This window comes from Danaus plexippus, chromosome 25 (genome assembly GCF_018135715.1).
Source record: "Danaus plexippus chromosome 25, MEX_DaPlex, whole genome shotgun sequence".
Lineage (NCBI taxonomy): Eukaryota > Metazoa > Arthropoda > Insecta > Lepidoptera > Nymphalidae > Danaus > Danaus plexippus.
Window position 1 is genome coordinate 3,672,265 of NC_083553.1, and position 21,455 is coordinate 3,693,719.

Below are 21,455 nucleotides of genomic sequence, written 5' to 3' on the forward strand. Positions count from 1 at the left end.
TTTTTAAATATATTTTCATGGCAGTTAAGATTACGATTTTGGTTAACAACTGTTAAAAAAAAAACTGTCAACAAAAGAAAGGTCGAAAAACAGTGACAGTTTTGAACATTGTCAATTCTGAATTCAGTATAGAATTAAAAATGTGATTTATAATAAAAAGCTATATTTAAAACGGCCAATTATCTCTAATTTAAACATCGACATAATTAATTGGCTTAGTACAGTTTTGTATTACAGTTTTTTCAGTGAGATTTTGGCCTTCGATGGGTTGGCAAATATCACGTTCACTGGACAAGTGACGTTTAACGTGGACATTAGAAACGGATCCGATCATATTAAATAAATATTTAGTAATTATATCGTAATAAAAGCTGATCTCCTTTAACGGTAACAATCGCTATCATAGTATCAATTAAAAAAACTATATCCGCTATATATATACACGCAAACTTAATTTTTCAGTGTGAAAATGCTGCGATTAAGGACTTTTTTGCTTGCTCTGGTAGTGTATTTGGCGACATGGACTGTCTCAAGTGGACAGATTCATCCACCGTCGCCCTCACCAACGACAGATGTAAGTAAAAATTTCTTTGATACTTAATCAAAAGATAATTATTGCAATAATTATCTTAATCTTAATCTACATGACTATAACGTCGTTATCATAAATACAATGAGTGCCATCCAATCGGTCACACTTAATTTGTGTGATTTGAATATGTAACCTTATTTACAGTATATTTAAACATTATTATATGAGATAAAAACTAATTACTGCTAAGGCTTAATACATACTATTGAAATTCTACTCGTTTGTTTTTTAAAATTAACATATCTGTGTCACATAAGATTTGTATGTCCAGTCGTTTTTTCAAATCTTGCCTTTATAATACTCATCTGAACAATATTTGTCTGGTCGGTGGAGTTTTAAGTGGTAGAAAGATAGTCAAATGGGACTATTACTTGATATAGCCTAAATTTCTCCTAAATACAGAAACTTATACATAAAAGAGAATTATGTATATTAGAACAATCTTCTGTATACAATTTACCAAACAATAAAAAAAATCATTGCTTTCAAATTAATTGCACCTGTAGAAGGTATAATGTCAAGACTCGATGAGTCGTAAGCTGAAATCCTAAAGATTTTTATTATTATTATATTTATATGTTAATTGATTAATAAAAAAAAATCAATACGGTCCATTTACAGTACTAATGTATTTAATGGATCAAATGACATGAATAAGTGATATATTTTATCCGCTACACTTGTCATATATCGTCGGGATAGAGCTGATTTATGTGACCAGTGTTGCATAAAACCTCGTATCTGCACTAGATGCAGCTTTACAGGGAAGGTTAAAATAATTTTTTAGTGACTTTTGAGATCATTTTTTAACTGTATTGTGTAAAGATTGCCAATCATTAAATTATATATTATCATCATCAGCCTGTCGCTGCCCACCGCTGAGCAAAGGCCTCTTCTCACTGGGAGAAGGTTAGAGCATTAATCATCACGCTGGCTCAAGGCGGGTTGGCGATTTCAAACTTGTAGTTTGAAATTATAAGTCATGGTTCCTAACGATAAAACGATTTTCCTCGTTGCTATCGCAGCGGTAAGACCCCTCTACGAGGAGTGGCTGGTGAGACGAAACGGCGTCTTCACCTACCGCCTGACGCAGGTGCTGACCGGACACGGAAGTTTCGGGAGTTACTTGTTTCGGATTCAGAAGGAGGAAACGCGTCGTCGGTGTCGTCATTGCGACGAACAACCAGAGGACACGTTTGAGCATAGGGTGGCGGTGTGACAAGTTTGGGCTGAGCACCGCCGTGTTCTCAGGGTAGCGGTCGACGGCGGCGACCTCTCGCGCCCGGCCTTAGACCTGGTCATGGTGCGGAGCGAGAGGTACTATGAAGTCGTCTCCTCCTTCTGCGATGCTGTCATGCAAGCTAAGGAGGATTGCAGAGCGCGTGGGGGATCGATTCTCCTCACGCCTAAGCAGCAGGAGACGCTCCAGGCGTTGGTGATCGCCAGTTGCTCTCCAGCCACCCTAACGGTGTGGCCACAGCCACAAGCGGCGTGGATTGCGGCGCGGTTTGCGACGCGGTAAGCGGTGAGCGGCAAAAACAAATGGTAGACAACATATGAAGTACGCCCCAGCTACCGGCGACGCGGACCGCGGCGCGACCTGCGGCACAGGAGACACGAACCGCACGCGGCGGCGACGGGCTGCGCGGAGTGCGAGTGATACAAATGTTCTAGGGAGTATTGAGGCGGCCACAGCTCAGAGCGGCGCGCGCGGCGGCATCGGTGGATATGTTCAGGCATCGCGCGACCAAAACAAATAACTTTGTTTCTACCGCGCGTTGTAGTTGTGACACACCACCGCAAATCATCCCGATGCCGCGACTCTCGTCTCACTGCGCCCCGCGCCCCTCTTGGCTGTGGCCACACGGTAAGGGCGGGTCTGCGGGCGGCGAGTAAGGAAAGCTCGTCGCCCGATCAGAACCAGACCCGAGCGTACGGTGCGTAGCATACTGAATGCCATCATCCCAACATAGATGGGGCGCTAGAGCCGATGTCAAGCCAGGGTCGGTGCAAACGCAATGATATGCCGCAGCCTGGCTCGGAGATTGAGAAGGTACGGGGGGTTTTAGTCAGTAGGGATTCCTTGTCAGATTTGACTCCCTCCTGCCTCATTAATGACGAGAAGGGTCATATAATAATTTTATCCTTAAAAAAAACACTCTTGCAATGTACATAGCACTCGGAAAAATCACATTGGCACTTTCCAGATTTCGAACCCGCTCCCTGATGCATGTTTTCTGAGCACTCCATGGCTTCACCGTGCGGGTGCCGGGTCCATCGCGTCGGTGGGAGAGGAGCTTCAACAGTCCCTCGGACTGGTTCAAGGGTTATCTAACGCGCGTTAAACGCCCACCTCCACCGTCCAAGCTCCTCTCTCTGCCTAACCAAATTTGAAACGAACCTGCTAGGGCCGCCTTATCTGAATGAATTTTGTGAATTTAAACGATTTAATTTTTTATTTAAGATTTGACAACATTATGTTTGCCATTGGTAAACTGCTGTCACCACACGTAATCACAGAGCGCAGTTAGTTATACAGCTGCAAATTGCTTTTTTTGTCATTTTGTTATGCGACCACATTTAAAATTATTACTGCTACATAATATAATGGCTTTTCAAATCTCATATATTGCTATAAGGGACATCCTCATATAAAAAATATATATATGTATGCATAAGTTTTAAATTTTAAATAAATATTTTCCTAGTTTAAAATTCTGTTTACACATATACACACACACACATATATATATATATATATATATATATATATATATATATATGTGTGTGTATATTTTGTATTTTATGAGGACATAATATTTTCAAAGCACTCGTTAAAATGAATATGTAGTGTTTATCTTTTGTTTGAAATGACTAATAATATTGAAATGTTTTTACTGTAGCGAGGCTTACTTAGATACGTTCGGTTACTAAAGAACAATTGATCTTTCGTTCGGTTTATTTTTTAACATTGTCATCACATTGAGTTGTGAAAGAGTATTTAATATTAAAATGTCGTTAGAAAACTTAATTCATCTTTAAATTATATATTTTTCGTATTCTTTATACGTAATTAAATTCACACGTTCCGAATAAACGCTTCCCAGACAATATGTCGTTTGTTAGAAACGAGAACAACTCGTTTTTCTTCGCTATATAGACAGTGTATTAACTTTATTTACAACTAAACAGACATCATATTTGTCGGTATCCTTACCAAGCGTTTTCATTGACTCGACACGGACAGTTTCGAGTTTGATATTCATATTTGAAAATGAAGCTGCCCAATAATCTTTAACTCTAAAAGTAAAATTTCTTAGGATGGTTGAGATTTTTTTTTTTAAGAACAGCATATACGTTACTACCTGCCGACGTTAGATTAACTTTAATCATAATTAAAGTTTAACGACTCATTGTTAATAAACCAAATGAGAAATCAAAATAAAGGGTGACAGAAGTTTAAACGATTTTTCCTTCGTGAATATATTTTCACTGGATGATTTTTTATTTTTGTTCATATATAAGACACAATAGATATGTTTTTTTTTCAAATTTGCACACAATGTTAAATTTCATTGCGGTTTTCCTTGACGGGGAAGTACTGGTTTTTATAGACTAATATATGTATATATGTATGCATGTCTGTAACTTTATAGATCTATTTAAATAATAAAACATTTTTCAAGAATTCTATATTAGTCTTGCCCAACCTCGGAACGGTTCTCATATAACACATAATTAATATATTAAATAAGATTATATATATATATATATGTATATATATATATATATATATATAATCTTATATATATCACTGTGTGTAATTTTACGACATGTCAAAATGTTGCTGGACCCATGAATGTATTGTCTTTTGTCTCTTTATGAAAGGTTTTATTTGTTTTTCATTTCTACCGACATATATTAATTTACTAAAATTTTTTTTTATTCAATGACCAATATAATTTTTAATTTGGACTCTATATTTGAATCATAATGTATTGTTAAAACCCATACCCGGATTTGAACCTGAGGTTTCTGGGTATAGCGTACCAATCGCTTTGCCACTGAGCTGTCGTGTCATAAGTTGACGTTTTAAAAATTCCACTTAAAAGTTAAATTTAAATCTATAATTGTCATTTATGGTATAAACTTCGATTTAAATAATAGAGACAATGTGCCAATCTGAACCACACTTATTATTTAATTTATATAGGAGTAACTTATACATTAATAAAGATGTTATATGTATATCTATATTATTTTAATATTTAATATGTAAATTAATAGCTACAAAACGAACGCTACAGATATTTTATTTCATTATATATTCCAATTTACAGTTACATAAACTAGATTACTTACTTACTTTACATAGAATTTGCATAGTCTGGGATGTACGCGTTTTTGTTTTAGTTTCAAAAATGTCTCCATAGATGGCGTTGTCCATAATTATATATATATATATATATATATATTTCATTGATTACTGAAAAAAATACAAGCGGTTTTTACATTATGTCCATGGTTGACTATTTAGCAAAGTTTTTTATTAATAAGATAAATTAAAAGTCGATGATTAGTGAGATCCGATCATAAAAGGTATAATTGATTGTATTTTATATAAAATTTTGATAAAAACCAGCTGATGTTTCGATTATTTATTGATAAGATCACAGTAATTATGCGATAATGGTTAAAGCACTTTTAGTTTGGGATATTATTTAGCGGGAGGCGTTATAAATAAACAGGTCTGGGAAATCCAAACACGTAAAGAATATTGATTGATTTACTGATATCTTCATCTCCTCTGATCTTATCTACGGATACCAGACGTCACTATGCATTTTATTTTAAATCTCCTTCAAACTTTTTAAACATTATTTTTTGCGTGTTTGAAACTGTTTTGTATTGTTTTTTTTTTTAATTTTAATATAAAAAAAAAATATCACGTTTCGTGCCTGAAGTTTTTTTTTTCAAATTTAGAATACTTTCAAAGTAATGGAACCCGAAATAGAATAAAATACAAACACAAGAATTGTTTGATTTCAAAAATACAGAAATAAGATAATTATCTGAATGTAAGGCATTTACTTGAAATTTTTTCAGTATTATTCGATTTGGTAAATAAGACAGAGTTTTTTTTTTATCAACACTTTACACTCACAAAACGAGAATCAATATGAGGCGACTGCCTTAATTTACGTTTTAATTTAAATCCTATGCATTATATCACAAATACTTAAGAAACAAAATATTAATAAAATAGACACTCAAAAATGTGATAAATATTTGTTTAATAACTCTTTCACACCAATAACCGAGTGTAAATATGAGTCGTGCTACGAAGTAATGTCATTTGCAGCTCTGTCAAGAGCCTTTCACTTTTACTCCTACTCCCTTACTAACGATATTGCGACATGCAATAGATGCATGAAAAAGTTGAGGCATTGAAATAAAAATATTACTTTTAGAGTTTTGACCATTTAAAGGAAATTGTTGCTAATAGCTAGTATTTAATATATATGTAATTATATATATAAGTGTACAAATATGCGGATATACAAAAAATATCTATGGAAGTTTTTTTAATTGTTGTGTGTTTAAAATATACATACTTATTTGCAATCATAATTCTTGTATACTAGTTTTTGCCAGCGACTTCGTCCGCGTTAATTACAGAATTATTAATATATGTATAACTGACCGGGCGTACTCTATTCCGCCCTAGAGGACATAAATAATCAGATAGTGGAATTTATTAAGTTTTTTCTTTTTCGATCGAACAGAATTAAATATCCTATGTCCGTCTCCTAGTTCTAAGCTCCTCACCAATTTTCAACCACATCCCTACAGCCGGTCATGAGTCATAAATACTGTAACTAATACAACTGTCTCTTATATGTATAGATTAATTTTTATTATACATATTAAAAGATTTAAAATTTTCTTTAAATCTTACCGGTTTCAATATACTACGTTATATCGCGTTGAGTTTGTTTCACCACTAGGACTAAAAAATTAAATAAAATTTTAACTGAACTTAGCTTTAATGCCGGACTAGTATATTAATTAATATATGATTTTTCTTAATCTGTGCACAAAGTGGTCTCTTAGTGTATATAGCAGTTGTGTATAGAAAATATCGTAAAAGTTTAAAAATGATTGGATTAAATCAGTAAATCTATATTGTCGGTTTAAATTTTAGCTTACGTATTTTTCCTTATATTTTTTTTTATTGTTAATTCTATGTTGCAACTTTTAATTGTATACAGTATACAGGAATGGTCCGATTTATGGTAAGGTATGTTTTTTTATACTCGTTTTTATAGTTAATTGATATTGTTTGTTTATTAAGATGTTTTTTTTTATCTTCAATATAAGAATATTTCGGGTTTTATACGAGAAATCATTTTTGTTTCATTTACATTATTACATGTTAATAACAATTGAGTTCTGTCAAGATTTGACAGTGTAATGACCTCAGTTCACGTGAATTACACCATGATGGTAGAATTGTGGTAGAGAATAGGATTTTCATGGTTGAAATGAAAAAAATTAAACATAAATAGATGCTCTTATTTTAAAGTCGGTTAATAATTTCTTTGTATTGCTGTATGTATCTAGAAGTGTCGATAGTGTTTTTCACGTTATACGACTTTCCACTTGTGACTGGCAGATAACAAGCGATTTTAGAGACATGTAAGGAGGCCGATACAGTCATATATGACTGGCTCTCGCCCGCTACGTCGTCCGTTTGAATTTCGGAATTAGTTTTAGAGAGAAATGACTGGTGTCTGTTTAAAAACAGGTGTGGTGGCCAACTGGTAGCGCCATCTATTGTCTATGACGTGTAAATAGAAAATGAAACTGCTACGTCCTGTATTTTCGTTAGCCATGTTTAAATCCGGGTTAAAATTATAGCTGGTGTATCACTGTCATGTCTGAGCTACATCATCACCAACTCTCGCGGTGATGATATCGGATTAGTTTTATTATATTTATTTATATCTGACAACAGACTAGGACTTCCCCGTTCGTTTGCATACATTTTGTTTAAGTTTTTTTTATTCGTGTAATCTATAATAGTTTTTTGTTATTATAAAATATAGAAAAAATGTTAACAAAAAAAAATAATAATATCCATTATTAATTTATGTCATGCTTGCATGACATTGCATGCTATTAGAATAAATAAATAAATAAACAGCGTTTATTAAGGGTTTCTCTTACATTGCTCGTTGTTTTTGCGAATACTGAATAAATTTCCATCTAGTTTTACAAATAATGTAGCTCAAGTAACCGAATAAGAAAATATGCCACACTTTCCCTGTTAGTAATACCTAAAAATCGTATATTTAGTATGAAGTTAGGTAGAAGACGATAGATGGCGTTACTGATCGGTAAAAATTTTGTTAGGTGCATATTATTCGTTTTCATTAAATCTCATTCCTTAATCTAATCTAAATGCGAGTAATAATTAAATTAATTTAATTTCTAATAAAACTATAATGTAGCGTTAATTTTTCTTTTGTTGGAGATCTGTTTATTCGCTTACATCATCTGAACCTACTCACATCGCATACAACCTACATCTACGAAGGTTTGCTGTTTAATTGTCTGTGAATTTTCCTCGTGCACTAAATCACCGACGACTGGGAACATTAATATAGTTACTTTTTTAAAGTCGCATGAAGATTAGGTCTAGTATTTTGTACATACAGTTATTTATTCATCATAATATAATATAAACAGCGTATGTCAGTCAAGGATGGCATTATCATTGAACGGGACAATACTCTACTTATATTTCTAATAGTTTAATATTTTACATTTATTGTGTTTGTACGTCAGGTTGTTAACTATACGGAGCCTACAATTAGTCCTCGTTATTCACAATGTAAATATATGTACGTATATACTATCATAAAGAACGGGCAAAGTCGCGTTGAATAACAGTTATATTATAAACTTAGTCGGTTCGCGTTAGCATAAGCGATTGGTCGCCCGTTATCGTTCCGAGTGAAAATGTATTATTATCTGATGCTGACATATTTTATCGTTCTTATATGATGTGTTGTGTCAGTGTGACATCGGCTTTGGAAATTGTATAAATTTTTGAACAACGAAAATGAATATGACCGATTTTACAACGGATTTTTCGTCCTATAGTAGTGATTATGATAGCGTATATTATGATAGTACTACAGTTTTGTACGATTCAACTGTGGGTGATGTTACGACGGTGTCCAGTGAGACGGAAGATTTTCGTGGATGGCTTATGAGTGTTGTTATGAAGGTTCGTTATAATAATTCAATTGTGCGAGTCTTTTGTTTATATATTAATGTACAGATTATGAACGATGTGCACTGTCTTAAAACATAATATATTATTGTCTGGTGACAGTTAAATGCATAGCTATGTGGATGTTATAAAAATTCTTTCGATTCTCTAATTAAATATATATGTATATTTAAATTTGTATTTTTGTTTAAAGTTTTTCTGAATTTTTCATTTCTTTTGTTTGTTACCTTGTTAGGTATGTTTCAAAATGCATGTATGAAAACATATTTCTTTGCGCCAATGTATCTCCTCATTGTAAATGCTATTTATTTCTGAAGGAGTCGTATTTTTTTATAAATTTTTATGACAGAAAAGTATCTTCAATCAACATTATCCCCATTAACCTTGGCGTCTGTATGATCCATCAAAACGCCGAACCCAAAAATATAAAGCATTGACGCAAACCTAAAAGTAAACTACGTCATCGGGATGCCGGAAAAATGTATGAGGATATTCTGCCAAATTACATAACTAGGCATAGATAAAAAATAATAAGTAAATATAATTCTGACGATTACTTTTTGCGAGACATAAAAAAAAAAATGGTAGTCTGTGTTGCTAACGATAATATACTTATGTTTTATATTGTACGGTTTTTGTTACTCATTTGTCCAAGGACGTGATAAGGTTGACTTTTAACGACCTTTCTTAATGACACCTATGTGTAGAGAGAGTGGTCAATTTGGTCTCGAATATTTGTTTCTCTTTTACTTGGCATACGTGAGAAGACCCTTGCCTGGTTTCATAAAAAAATATAGCTGTCAAAACAGTTTAATTGGCATTGATGTTTTTTTTTGGCAATACCATTTCTTATCAATTGTCCATTGCATTCTTCCTACTATGTAATTGCTTTTTATTTTATTAGGTTCTATACCTGTATGAATACTACTATTTGCATAAAACTCGTTCTTAGATGATAGTAACTGGGCGTATTAACAAAGATTTAAAATGTAAACTTTTTGCTAAGAAACTTAGCACGAATAAAACTGGTATACTTAAGATAAATTTCGTTCAAGCGTTAATGCCAGAAAATTATCTTGCTCAAAGATGTCATACCAAAAAAAAAAAAAAATACAATAAATTCTACAAGTATATTAAAAATAAGACACTTATCATGTTTAAATATTTGAATTTTAAAAACTTAACACGCAAAAGATACGTACGAACACCTCTTTATCTGGAGTCGGTCATGAACAAATGTCTTCCAATTAATTCATTTCAAGGAAAACTGCAACAGATGGCACAAATACTAATTTTAATATTCTCAAGGTCTCACGGAGATGCGGGAAATTATTTAAAGTGTAAGAAATATATTCATCCTCGCTTATCGATTAAAAAGCGTCTAGTGAATCACAGTATCGATAAAATTCTATCTATACGTATTTTTTATAGATATACACCGATTTTTGTATATGCGACCGCGTGTTTATCTAAATCTGTATTAAAGTTTTGGCGAAGGTCAAGTCTGTGAAAATGAGTGCGTCTATTTTGGTTCTGACGTTGAAATTTTTTTTTTATAAATAATTTAATACGAGACAAGGAAAAATAATATATTATATAATGGTTTAAATATTTTGACAAAAATATTGAGTATGATTTAAAATGAAATTTAACGTTACATGATATTCGATTCCAATTTTAGGTTAATAATAAATTTACTGTTTAGTTGCTTTGATATTTAGTAAAACCTGTCCGTCGACTAAGTTTAAATTTATTAAGTATCGTCATTTAAAATTTACTTTTTCCATATAGTCTCAATTAAAATTTTTATCCGGGAAAAAAATCTCAGTCAGCTAAAATTTTGTATACAAGGGGTATCATCATCATCATCATCAGCCTATCGGAGCCCACTGCTGAGCAAAGGCCTCTTCTCACATAGAGAAGGTTAGAGCATTAATCACCACGCTTGCTCAAGACGGGTTGGCGATTTCAATCTTATAATTTGAAATTATAAGACCAGGTTTCCTCACGATGTTTTCCTTCACCGTCCGTCAGTGGTGTCTAATACCCCTTGATATATTGCGATGTTTTCATGAAAATGTGAAAAATGGATATCAATATGGTGTCCGCTAAAAAAGTTACAAAGTTCAAAAGGTCACGAAAATCACGAAAATTTTGCAAATATTTCGCGAATAAAAAATGTCCCTTATAAAATTGTCTACAAAAAAATGACTTGTGCAAGTTAATGAATGAAAACTGTTTTTTAATTAGTGTTTAGTTGTAATTTATTTAAAAAATGCAAGTTACATAGATTTGTAGGTACATGAGAGCGAGAGAACAATACCCAACCATACAAAAAAAAAAACTTATCACTGCCAACAATATAGTAACAATTATTTGTGTTGCCATATTAATTTAACATGTTTTTTTTTAGTTTCCGTAAAAATCCGCTCAGAAAGCGACTATATTATGACGATGCACTCGTTTCCTCACCACCTTCGTGTTAGGATGCGAGGCGCGTTTTTTCTGAAAGATTTTTTTTATTTTAGAGTAAAAAAAATGTTGTCTAAATTATGAAAACTATAACAAAATAATTTGTGGCGTATAAATCATTGTTTTTCATTCATTGTCGCGTTTTTCAGTTTTACTATCACTATTGGCTGCTGACAAAATATCGATAGGATTTAATTCTTGCTTTAAATCTATGTCTTCCTCATTTTCAATCATGTGCTGATTCCGCGTTTAAGCATGACTGGAAACGGCAATGTCCACAAAGTTTTGAACATCTCAATCAAACTTTTTTGTATCTACCTTGCAACCAAAATTACTAAATATTGTGTTCGATAGGTTATCCATAAAATCGTTTTTGGCTGTATATTATTATGTAACTCCAAACTCCCACTGTTCTGGATCGTCTCTTCCTAGCCAGGATCCACTCGAGAAATATGTTGTTGAGCTTCTGATGAAATTGGTGGTAATAAAGTAAATTTTACATCAGCACTTTGTCTTGTTAGTTTAGCAAAGCTGTGTATCTGTGATTATCTATTGTATGTTCTGATTTTGGAGCACCGTATATTTATCAAAGGTTACGAAAACTATTTCAAATAATTTTCAATTATACTAAATTCTGTTCATGGGCAGTAGCAGATATAAGGGGCGGGTGTCGTTACAATGAAATTCTTAACATCTGCCAGTAAAGCTCATTTGAATGAGATCTAGTAGATTTTACTAAAAACCTAAATCTCTATAAGAAGATACGTATATCTTTACCGAAACGTTCTAATATGAGATAAAAGTTAACAAGACACTTACAACAAATATGAATAAAAAGCAATAGAGTTTACCCTTTTGTTTATGGTATAGAATATAATATGCTAGTTTTTCACAGCGTTCACAGCGCTTTGTCAGCGCTTTAATCCGTAAATAGTAAATTTTACAGAAGCACTGCAAAAGATAATTTTACGAGGAACAATTTTTTAAATTATTTCTATTCACCCCCGAACAATAGATTTCGAAATATTTGCAAAAAGACCTGTTTTTTTTTGGTAACCTTTTTAGTGAGCACGACATCGAAGTCGACTTTCACATCTTCATAGCAAAACCTTAACAATATATATATCAGCTAACTGGGATTTTTTCTCTAGATTGGGGCCTTAAATGCCGGGAACTACCGGGTAATAATTAATATAGGCAGCTGTAGTATTGTTACGTAAATGTCAACGATCTTACCTCATTTAAAATTAATTCTAAAAGAATTTTTTTCCTAGGTTGTATGACAGAGTACATGTTCGGGGATATACCTTGACTTGTAAATATCAATTTAGAAATAGTCTTAGTCATACATAGGTATGCTAATGTGAGTATCTACCTTTGATGTCGCTTGGCTAATCTCATAAAATACAACTTTGGTTCGGTGAGCCTGTAAGGATTTTTTTTTACTGACGCAGCGACATTTTTATCACATTTTTTTTTTGTATTTTGGCAAAGGTTTTTTTATATTTATAATATTTATATTTTGACAAAAACTGGTTCTTTAAGCTGCGTTGTGAGAAATACTAGTACTAAGATGATGAAAATTATAATAAAATAAGGTATAGAGCTTAAGCCAGCCTTTATACCAATTTCCCTTATATACCAATTTCCCTTATATACCAATTTCCCTTATATACTACATTCCCTTATATACTAATTTCCCTTATATACCAATTCCCCTTATATACTAAATCCCCTTATATACCAATTTCCCTTATATACCAATTTTCCTTATATACCAATTTTCCTTATATACTAATTTCCCTTATATACTAATTTTCCTTATATACCAATTTTCCTTATATACTAATTTCCCTTATATACTAATTTTCCTTATATACCAATTTCCCTTATATACCAATTTTCCTTATGTACTAATTTTCCTTATATACTAATTTCCCTTATATACCAATTTCCCTTATATACCAATTTTCCTTATATACCAATTTCCCTTATATACTAAATTCCCTTATATACCAATTTCCCTTATATACCAATTCCCCTTATATACTAAATTCCCTTATATACCAATTCCCCTTATATACCAATTTTCCTTATATACCAATTTCCCTTATATACTAATTTTCCTTATATACCAATTTCCCTTATATACCAATTTCCCTTATATACAAATTTCCCTTATATACCTATTTCCCTTATATACCTATTTCCCTTATATACTAATTTTCCTTATATACTAATTTTCCTTATATACCAATTTCCCTTATATACAAATTTCCCTTATATACAAATTTCCCTTATATACCAATTTCCCTTATATACCAATTTTCCTTATATACCAATTTTCCTTATATACTAATTTCCCTTATATACTAATTTCCCTTATATACTAATTTTTCTTATATACTAATTTCCCTTATATACAAATTTCCCTTATATACCTATTTCCCTTATATACCTATTTCCCTTATATACTAATTTTCCTTATATACTAATTTTCCTTATATACCAATTTTCCTTATGTACTAATTTTCCTTATATACCAATTTTCCTTATATACCAATTTTCCTTATATACAAATTTCCCTTATATACCAATTTCCCTTATATACTAATTTCCCTTATATACTAATTTCCCTTATATACTTATTTTCCTTATATACTAATTTCCCTTATATACTAATTTTCCTTATATATTAGATGAGCTAATCTCCTATTGTTTCTAAATTATTGACCGGTAATTAGTTTGCATGCAAACTCGGACTAAGCAATCTCTTTATAGTTAGGCCTTCTTTGTGTTTAAGATATATGTAAGGTTTATAAGGTTATTTTTACGGTTATTATATATATACGGTTTTTTTTTACACCACATATAACGTTATCAAACACAGTCGTTATTTGCATGCGCATTCATTAAATGGAGCGTTGTATCTTTTCTTTTTTCTTTTTCATCTAATCTCTGAATATTTGCATATGATATGAATTAACGGGTACAGAGGTAGTTAGTCTGAAAAATTATTTGTTTCAGCTAAAATTAAATCTATAAAGAAACTTATTGTATAGGGATGTAACTTATTTAGTGGTGTCAAGCTTTTATTACGAGAAATTTAATTTAATTTGTTGTTAAAACCTTTTAAAATTATTTTTATTTATAAATTTTCAAAAACTAAAGAATTTTTTCATTTTAAGTGTGTCAATTTGCGTTTACTCACAAAATACTTTTATATGACAGAGTAATTAAAAAGTTATCAGTTGAATGTATGCCATATTTCGCTTGGATACAGTCTCGAAGGTAAACGCTCTGTTTGAAATGTAAACAGTAATTATATATATATATATGTATGTGTGTGTATGTGTATGTGTGTGTGTGTGTGTGTGTGTGTGTGTGTGTGTGTAACAACTGTTATCAATGAAACATCAGCTATAGATTATTCTTCCCTGATAATCAACAATTTAATATGATAAAATATTATTTATAAGTTAGTGACGATGACTCGTCACACTGAATTAAAATGCCGGCGACGGTATTGTCACGTGACTCATGTATTCTTGTCTCGTCTGTCAGTGATCACGGACGGTTGCTGGTCTTATATTTTTAGGAATTTAATGGTTTTTTTTTGTTTTGTTTTGTTATATGTACATAGATGAATTATTTGAATAATATAACGTATAAATTATTTCGGAATAAAATATTTAATGTTTCGTAAATGTAATGGTTTTTATTTTTCACTGATATTACTATACCCAGCGTCCTTCTGTTTGTAACGAGTTATTATTAAGCAGGAAAATTGTAGGCTTTGTCTTAAAAACAAGGCCAAGACTATATCTTGGCGGGAATTTTCTTATTAGCGTTGAGTCTTGGAGGTACAGTTTCAGTCTTGATTTTTAATGTTCAGCGTTACTCCCAGTTATGTCTGACAAAATGGCTGAAGGCAGTATTTATAGTCTTCATACACAGGTTGACACTCAAATGTTGCCATTACAAAATTACAACGGTTGTGTATTATTAGTATAATTAGTTATAATAAGTAATAAAAATAATTTTATGAATTACTAGCTACCAGCCCCGACTTCTCTTTACAAAAAAAATATTAAATAGCCTATTTAATTTTGAGAATTATATTATGATGCCTTTAATATGGTACGCCCGACTCAAATGATTTAAAAAGTCATTTACAGAGACTGATACAGGCTTGAAAACTAAGTAATTTATTTTGCTAAGACCGTACCGTTTTTATGTAAATAGCTTTCCAATAAACGCTTCAGGAATGCCAATTTTTAAAAGTTGTAAAATGTATATAGTATGTTATCCTTAAGGTATAGAAAATGCCACCGCGGACTTTTCTGTAGACCTATATAAGACACACAATTCCACCATATATTATTTTGTAATATCTCAAAGACTTAAGGCTGCGTTTTCATTAAAAGCTGTCAGACGACTCATGTTTCCCGACATCTTCAACAAATATCGTTAATGTACACACAAGTAAATACAAAATCTTAACAAATTACATACTAAAACCTTCCTCGAGAATCACGCTATCAAGTGGTGATAACTGTTTGATAATCGGTGCAGTAGTTTTTCCGTTTATCGCGAACAAACAGACAGACGCGGCGAGGGACTTTGTTTTATAATATGTATTGATTGATATTGATTATAATTAGTACGGCTTGGATGGCGCCACTTGTAACATAAGGGTAATAACTTTATAAAATGCTGAAAACAGATGACAGTTGCGTCATTTCATTAAAGCCTTAAAGCTCGTTGAAAACTTAATCAACTCGTAGTCAAATTTAATTTTACACATCTCTTAATAAATTGATTAACTCCGTTTCATAAGCAGTAGAAAATAATAAGAATTTATTTGACACTCAAATGGGTTTAATATTTTACAAACACAACAAACACAGTCAAATCATATATTAAATTATCTTTTATTAATAGAAATCTTTTTTTTGTTGTATGTCCAAGTTATAATCTGATGGACAGATTTTGATTGGAATTCCGTGTTATTGTAAAAAAAAAGATTGATTTGAATGTACTATTCTGGTTTATGATGTTCTTTTTTTTCTCTTCTTAGGCGGCAGCAACGAAAGGCAGCTTCTGGCAGGGTTTCTTGGCAGCTCTGTCGGTTGTGATCGTGTCGGAGCTGGGAGATAAGACCTTCTTCATAGCAGCCATCATGGCTATGAAGCATCCGAGGGTGATAGTGTTCGCTGGAGCGATATCAGCTCTGGTCTTCATGACAGTGCTATCGGCTGCATTCGGCTGGATAGCGACCGTGATACCCAGGATATATACACATTACATAAGCGCTGCCCTGTTCGCTATATTCGGTTTGAAGATGTTGAGGGATGGATGGAAAATGGATCCGAACGAAGGACAGGAGGAGTTGGATGAGGTCCAGAGCGAGTTGAAGAGGAGAGAGGATCAGGTAATTCATTTGTTAAAATCGCAATAGCGGAGTCATGTATGTATAATACATATACATATATGTATATTATACCTTTAGTCAGGCATCAGATATACAATATGTGTATAATCTGATCCCTGATCAATCTTACGGCTCTATCAGTCAAATAACCCTATCAGTGTCTTAATCTTCGCGGACCGGGAGTCAGAACATCGATACTGATAATTTTATACGTTTTATATCTGATAGTAGATACAATCCATTAGTATGATATGATAACATATATATTTATAAAATTCAAAGCTATTTTTAATAAGAACTTATATACATGGTTACATTATTATCTTAAACATTCGAAATTTGAGTTTCGGTTATATTTTCTATGATAACAATTAAGATAGTAAAATATTTATAATAAAATCAGTTAATTGATAATATTATCAAAAATATAATGCTTCATTCAGAAGGGACATTGTCGAGTATAGTCGTTGTTTTAGACATATCATCATATGAATAGTTATATTGTCTTATCTTTTTATAGTTATTAATTAATTTAGTATTTGAATTATTAAATTTTTAGATCGTCTCAAACTATAATATAAAGACGAATAATAATTAGGGATTACTCTTATAATTACAGTCTGAAGGTAACTAGATTATAGCTATTTACATTTTACCTTCACAGATAATTTTCTACCCGACATAAATTATGAAAGAGGATAGTTTCTTTAACCTTAAAAAAATATATATTTTAAAGGTTTTTACATAAAATACTATGTAATTTTTATTCCTCTGCCCATTAATACTGGATTTTTTTTTATGAGTCTGCAAAGACGGTTATTTGTAGAGCCCTATTTTCCGTAAAAAATTGAAATTAGGAAGTCTTATCGTTATTAGGAATTATTACCAATGTTAGCTTTATTTGAATAAAAAAAAACTAAACAATATCAATCAATCAATCAATCAAGGCAAGAGCCAAGATTATATAATTGTAGTAAAGATCAACAAATGTTGAATTCCTTTTTAATGTCTGAACACTAGGTTGAGATTGCATAGTGTTTTTTAATATTGCCTGCTACATTATATTAGTTTGTCGGACACGAGAAATACATACAGGGGAGTTATATTGGATTGATGACGTAATGTACACAGGCCCCCCAAAAAGAGCGTTCGCCCGAAGATGGGACGGCTTCAGAGAGGTCCCAAAGCCCGGGGCCCTCTCGTAGTCCCGAATTAGAGGCCTCCGGGCCCCCCGTGGCGGCCGGGGAGCCCAAAGCGGGCCCCTCGGCAAAATCCGAATCGTTGAGGGTGATCTTTCGTCATTATGCCTGGCAGTACGAATGACACATTAGTTCTTTTCTTTTTGGTTACTTTTAGCTTAGCGTATTTATAATTTTTGTTCGTATTAGGTCATGCACAGATCACATCACCTACAGCCATAGCTTTTATATTATTGTAAAGGAATTCAGCATTTGATAATACGAAGTAAACTCATCGTTTGACAATAATATTATAAATCTATATACATATTCCGTCAAACTGAAGCTGTGTTGTTTACTGTTATGCGCTTCTGTTGTTCTATGGATTGCATTTTAGTTAATTGAAGTGCAATGTACTTCATTTGGCTGTGAAGTATAATGTACTTCATTCCTGCATAGAAATTCGAAGTTTTCATAGTATAAGCGTAAGCCGTACCTGCATAAAGTAAAAAAGTATGTTTCTTTTTCATTAAATATATAAAAACATCACGTTTCGTTTTAATTCAGTTCATTATTGTCATTTTATTGTATTATGTATGATTTGTTCATTTTCAATGTATGTGCTTAGCATGTAGATTATTAAAAAAGACATGGCTTTACTTAGTACCGTTTCTAAGATATAGCATAACATACAAACATAACGTAACCAGAGAGACGAATAAATTGAAATTTCATATTCTAGGAGGATAAAGAAGAAACTGTAGATATGTTGGAGCAGGGTCAAGCTGAGAACAGGAGGAAGAGGAGGAATGCTATATTGAAGATTCTTCTACAAGCTGCCAGTTTGACGTTCCTAGCCGAGTGGGGGGACAGGTCGCAGCTGGCGACTGTGGTGCTGGCGTCCAGAGAGGATGCGGTGGGGGTCGTGGTGGGGGGATCTCTGGGACACGCTCTGTGTACAGGACTGGCGGTCATAGGTGGAAGAATGGTCGCACAGAAGATATCCGTGAGGACTGGTGAGTGATGAGCGTGACCCGATGATGTTACCAACGATATTGTAGTCGCAATTTGAAATATTGATCACACTGACTAGCCCATAACATATAATATATATGTATATATCGGATTTAGTACCTATTCGTCGTATTTATAAAGAGTGACGTCAGCATAACTGACGTCACCTATGCCCTTCTTTTCGACTGTCGTCATCCTTTTATGCCTCCTCTACACTACTCGCGGAGTTGAACGAAGTTAGACGAATAGGATAGTGTAGAGATGCACTTAGACTTAACTCGTCAAACTTTACCTCGCCTCGGGTGACTTCCATTTGTTGTCGGTTTTTGGTACCGAGTCAAAGGGCCCGAGGTTGCACAGACTGTCGGCGCCTTATAGCGAATGAGCTCATCGCAAAGATGAACGAGTGTGTAGTGTCGCACTTCGGACTGTTGCCAAAGTGTCTCGAGTACTTTGCCGAGGAACTCCGCGAGTAGTGTGGCGGAGGCATTAGAATCCCTTACTTCCAAGAGGTCCGATCGCTGCAACGGCTCGAGTGATACTGTTTTTTACTCATCCCCCCCCCCTCTATTTATACCAAACAATACTCATTGCTGTGGCGACACTAGCATATGTGTCTACGCAGTGGATTACCCACATGACACTTATGATTCTAACCATCCGTTATTATTAATTACGTAAATCAAAATATTCGAAACAAAGGGTAAATAATATAAGCAGAGTTTCAACACTGTTGTCTTAAAGAGTAAATTTTATTCACATACATAATATGTAATCCTTTGTTCCATACCTTTGTCATAAAATGACAAATGCAAATATTAGCTCGACGCTCAGAAGAGATCTGAAAGGAATTTTCGTTTTATAAATAGCTATAGAGCATTTTGAATGGATTTGTCAGAATAAATACATTATTATATATAATGGTATATCTTAATTTAAATATTATTATTATATTTTTTAGGTAAAACTATAAATGTATTTTTTTTTTAATTTTTTTTTCCAGTTACAATAATTGGTGGTCTAGTGTTCCTGTTCTTCGCAGTCGGAGCCCTCATCATGGGTCCCGGCGAATGAGGATTATTATATAAGCGACAATATTAACATATATGTATATATATATTGTATATAGATATATATTTTTCGGTTAACTTTTCTACGACCTTCCATGTACAGCCAAACCTAATGCATTTAATAAAAACTATTTTTAACAGATTTGATTTTATTTAAAAAAAAAAAACCCGTCTCTCAAATCTCATCTGTTAAGAATGGTGATAATAATTTGGTTACCGTCAATTATTAACCGATAATGCCTTCAGTATGTTGTAAGGATTTATTTGGAATGATACAGATTAAAAATAAAACAGAATGTAATCTCACCTTTTTTTGTATACACTATTAAAAAAAAAATTATGAAGAGATGTCATTGAAATAATGTGTCTAGTTCCGATATATATATTCAACGAAAGTATCTAGTATGGAGACGTAAGAAAATAGTTTCTATATGATCAAAAAATCCGAAGAAATGACCCGTAAATTTTCATTACATTAAGTAGTCTAATATCAGCTGATGTAGTTTTAATTGTTTAAGACGTAATTTGTGTTTTTTTTTTTTAATTTAACCGTCTGTGATTCTGTTGAAATGGGGTTTCTGCGTATTTTAATGTGAAATAAAGAACTTTGACAGCGACATTGACGGATGTCAGTGAATTCGACATTGACAGATTAGTGAAAGTGACATTGACAGGTGTCATTGAATTTGTCAGCTTTTGAATTTTTTTTTTATTAAGTTAATACTATACATAGTTGAAGATTTAGAAATTACATTTAGTAAATTATTAAAAAAAAATATGCTTTAGTGTAATGTTTAAAACCATAGTTCTGCTAGTAAATGTAGAGTTCATTTGATGTATGTAACATTTTGTTATGTATATGTATATAAATTTAGAAGATGTTTGTCCGCGACGTGCCTTTCTCGATGTTATAAGTTAAAAGATATTAATAAAAAATAAAGACGAACGCACAAATGGACATCATATAAATATTTTTTTTTCTATTTTAATAAAATTTGCCTGAATTTGAATAATTTGATTTTTACTTTTTTTTTTATTGGAAATCGAGATTAGAATATTATTAAACATTATTTTTTTCAAATGATTATTGTGTTTGTGCGAGTGTTTTTGTCGAAAATACATTGAAACTGTCAGTATATTATCAAAATGTTTTATTATTTATACAATAATAAGAAAAACCTATTTGTTCACTGGAACGCTTACTAAGTTTCTGTCACTAGATAAAATAAAACTATTCTTACCATTTGTTGCAGTGATATATGTATTTATGTAAGTATGTCTGTTTGTAAGTTGTGTAAATTTAAGTACAAATAATAATGAGATCGCTCGGTATAGTGCTTAGCTGTTGAATTGTAAAAAGTATTATTTTATGAAAAAAAATGATTAAAACCTT

At 32.4% G+C, this 21,455-nt stretch overlaps 1 protein-coding gene across 2 annotated transcripts; it reads left to right on the forward strand.

Annotated features, from left to right (window-relative positions):
* Positions 1-76: 76 nt before the first annotated feature.
* Positions 77-21,455, forward strand: LOC116775161 (putative divalent cation/proton antiporter TMEM165). Of its 2 annotated transcripts, XM_061524610.1 has the most exons (5): positions 77-387; positions 463-574; positions 16,447-16,800; positions 18,721-18,994; positions 19,996-21,455. In XM_061524610.1, the coding sequence occupies exons 2-5, from the start codon at positions 470-472 to the stop codon at positions 20,064-20,066; spliced, it is 804 nt and encodes a 267-aa protein (XP_061380594.1). In that variant the 5' UTR covers positions 77-387; positions 463-469; the 3' UTR covers positions 20,067-21,455. The 2 variants fall into 2 exon arrangements, with proteins under 2 accessions (XP_061380594.1, XP_032523885.2); XM_032667994.2 differs by lacking the exons at positions 77-387; positions 463-574 and adding an exon at positions 8,554-8,888.

What these genes read in the sequence shown, in the direction of transcription:
- LOC116775161 (XM_032667994.2), top strand. Translation starts at nt 8,721, where the DNA reads ATGAATATGACCGATTTTACAACGGATTTTTCGTCCTATAGTAGTGAT. An exon ending in TTATGAGTGTTGTTATGAAG is followed by an intron (nt 8,889 to 16,446) that starts GTTCGTTATAAT and finishes TTCTCTTCTTAG; the next exon opens with GCGGCAGCAACGAAAGGCAG. An exon ending in GAAGATATCCGTGAGGACTG is followed by an intron (nt 18,995 to 19,995) that starts GTGAGTGATGAG and finishes TTTTTTTTCCAG; the next exon opens with TTACAATAATTGGTGGTCTA.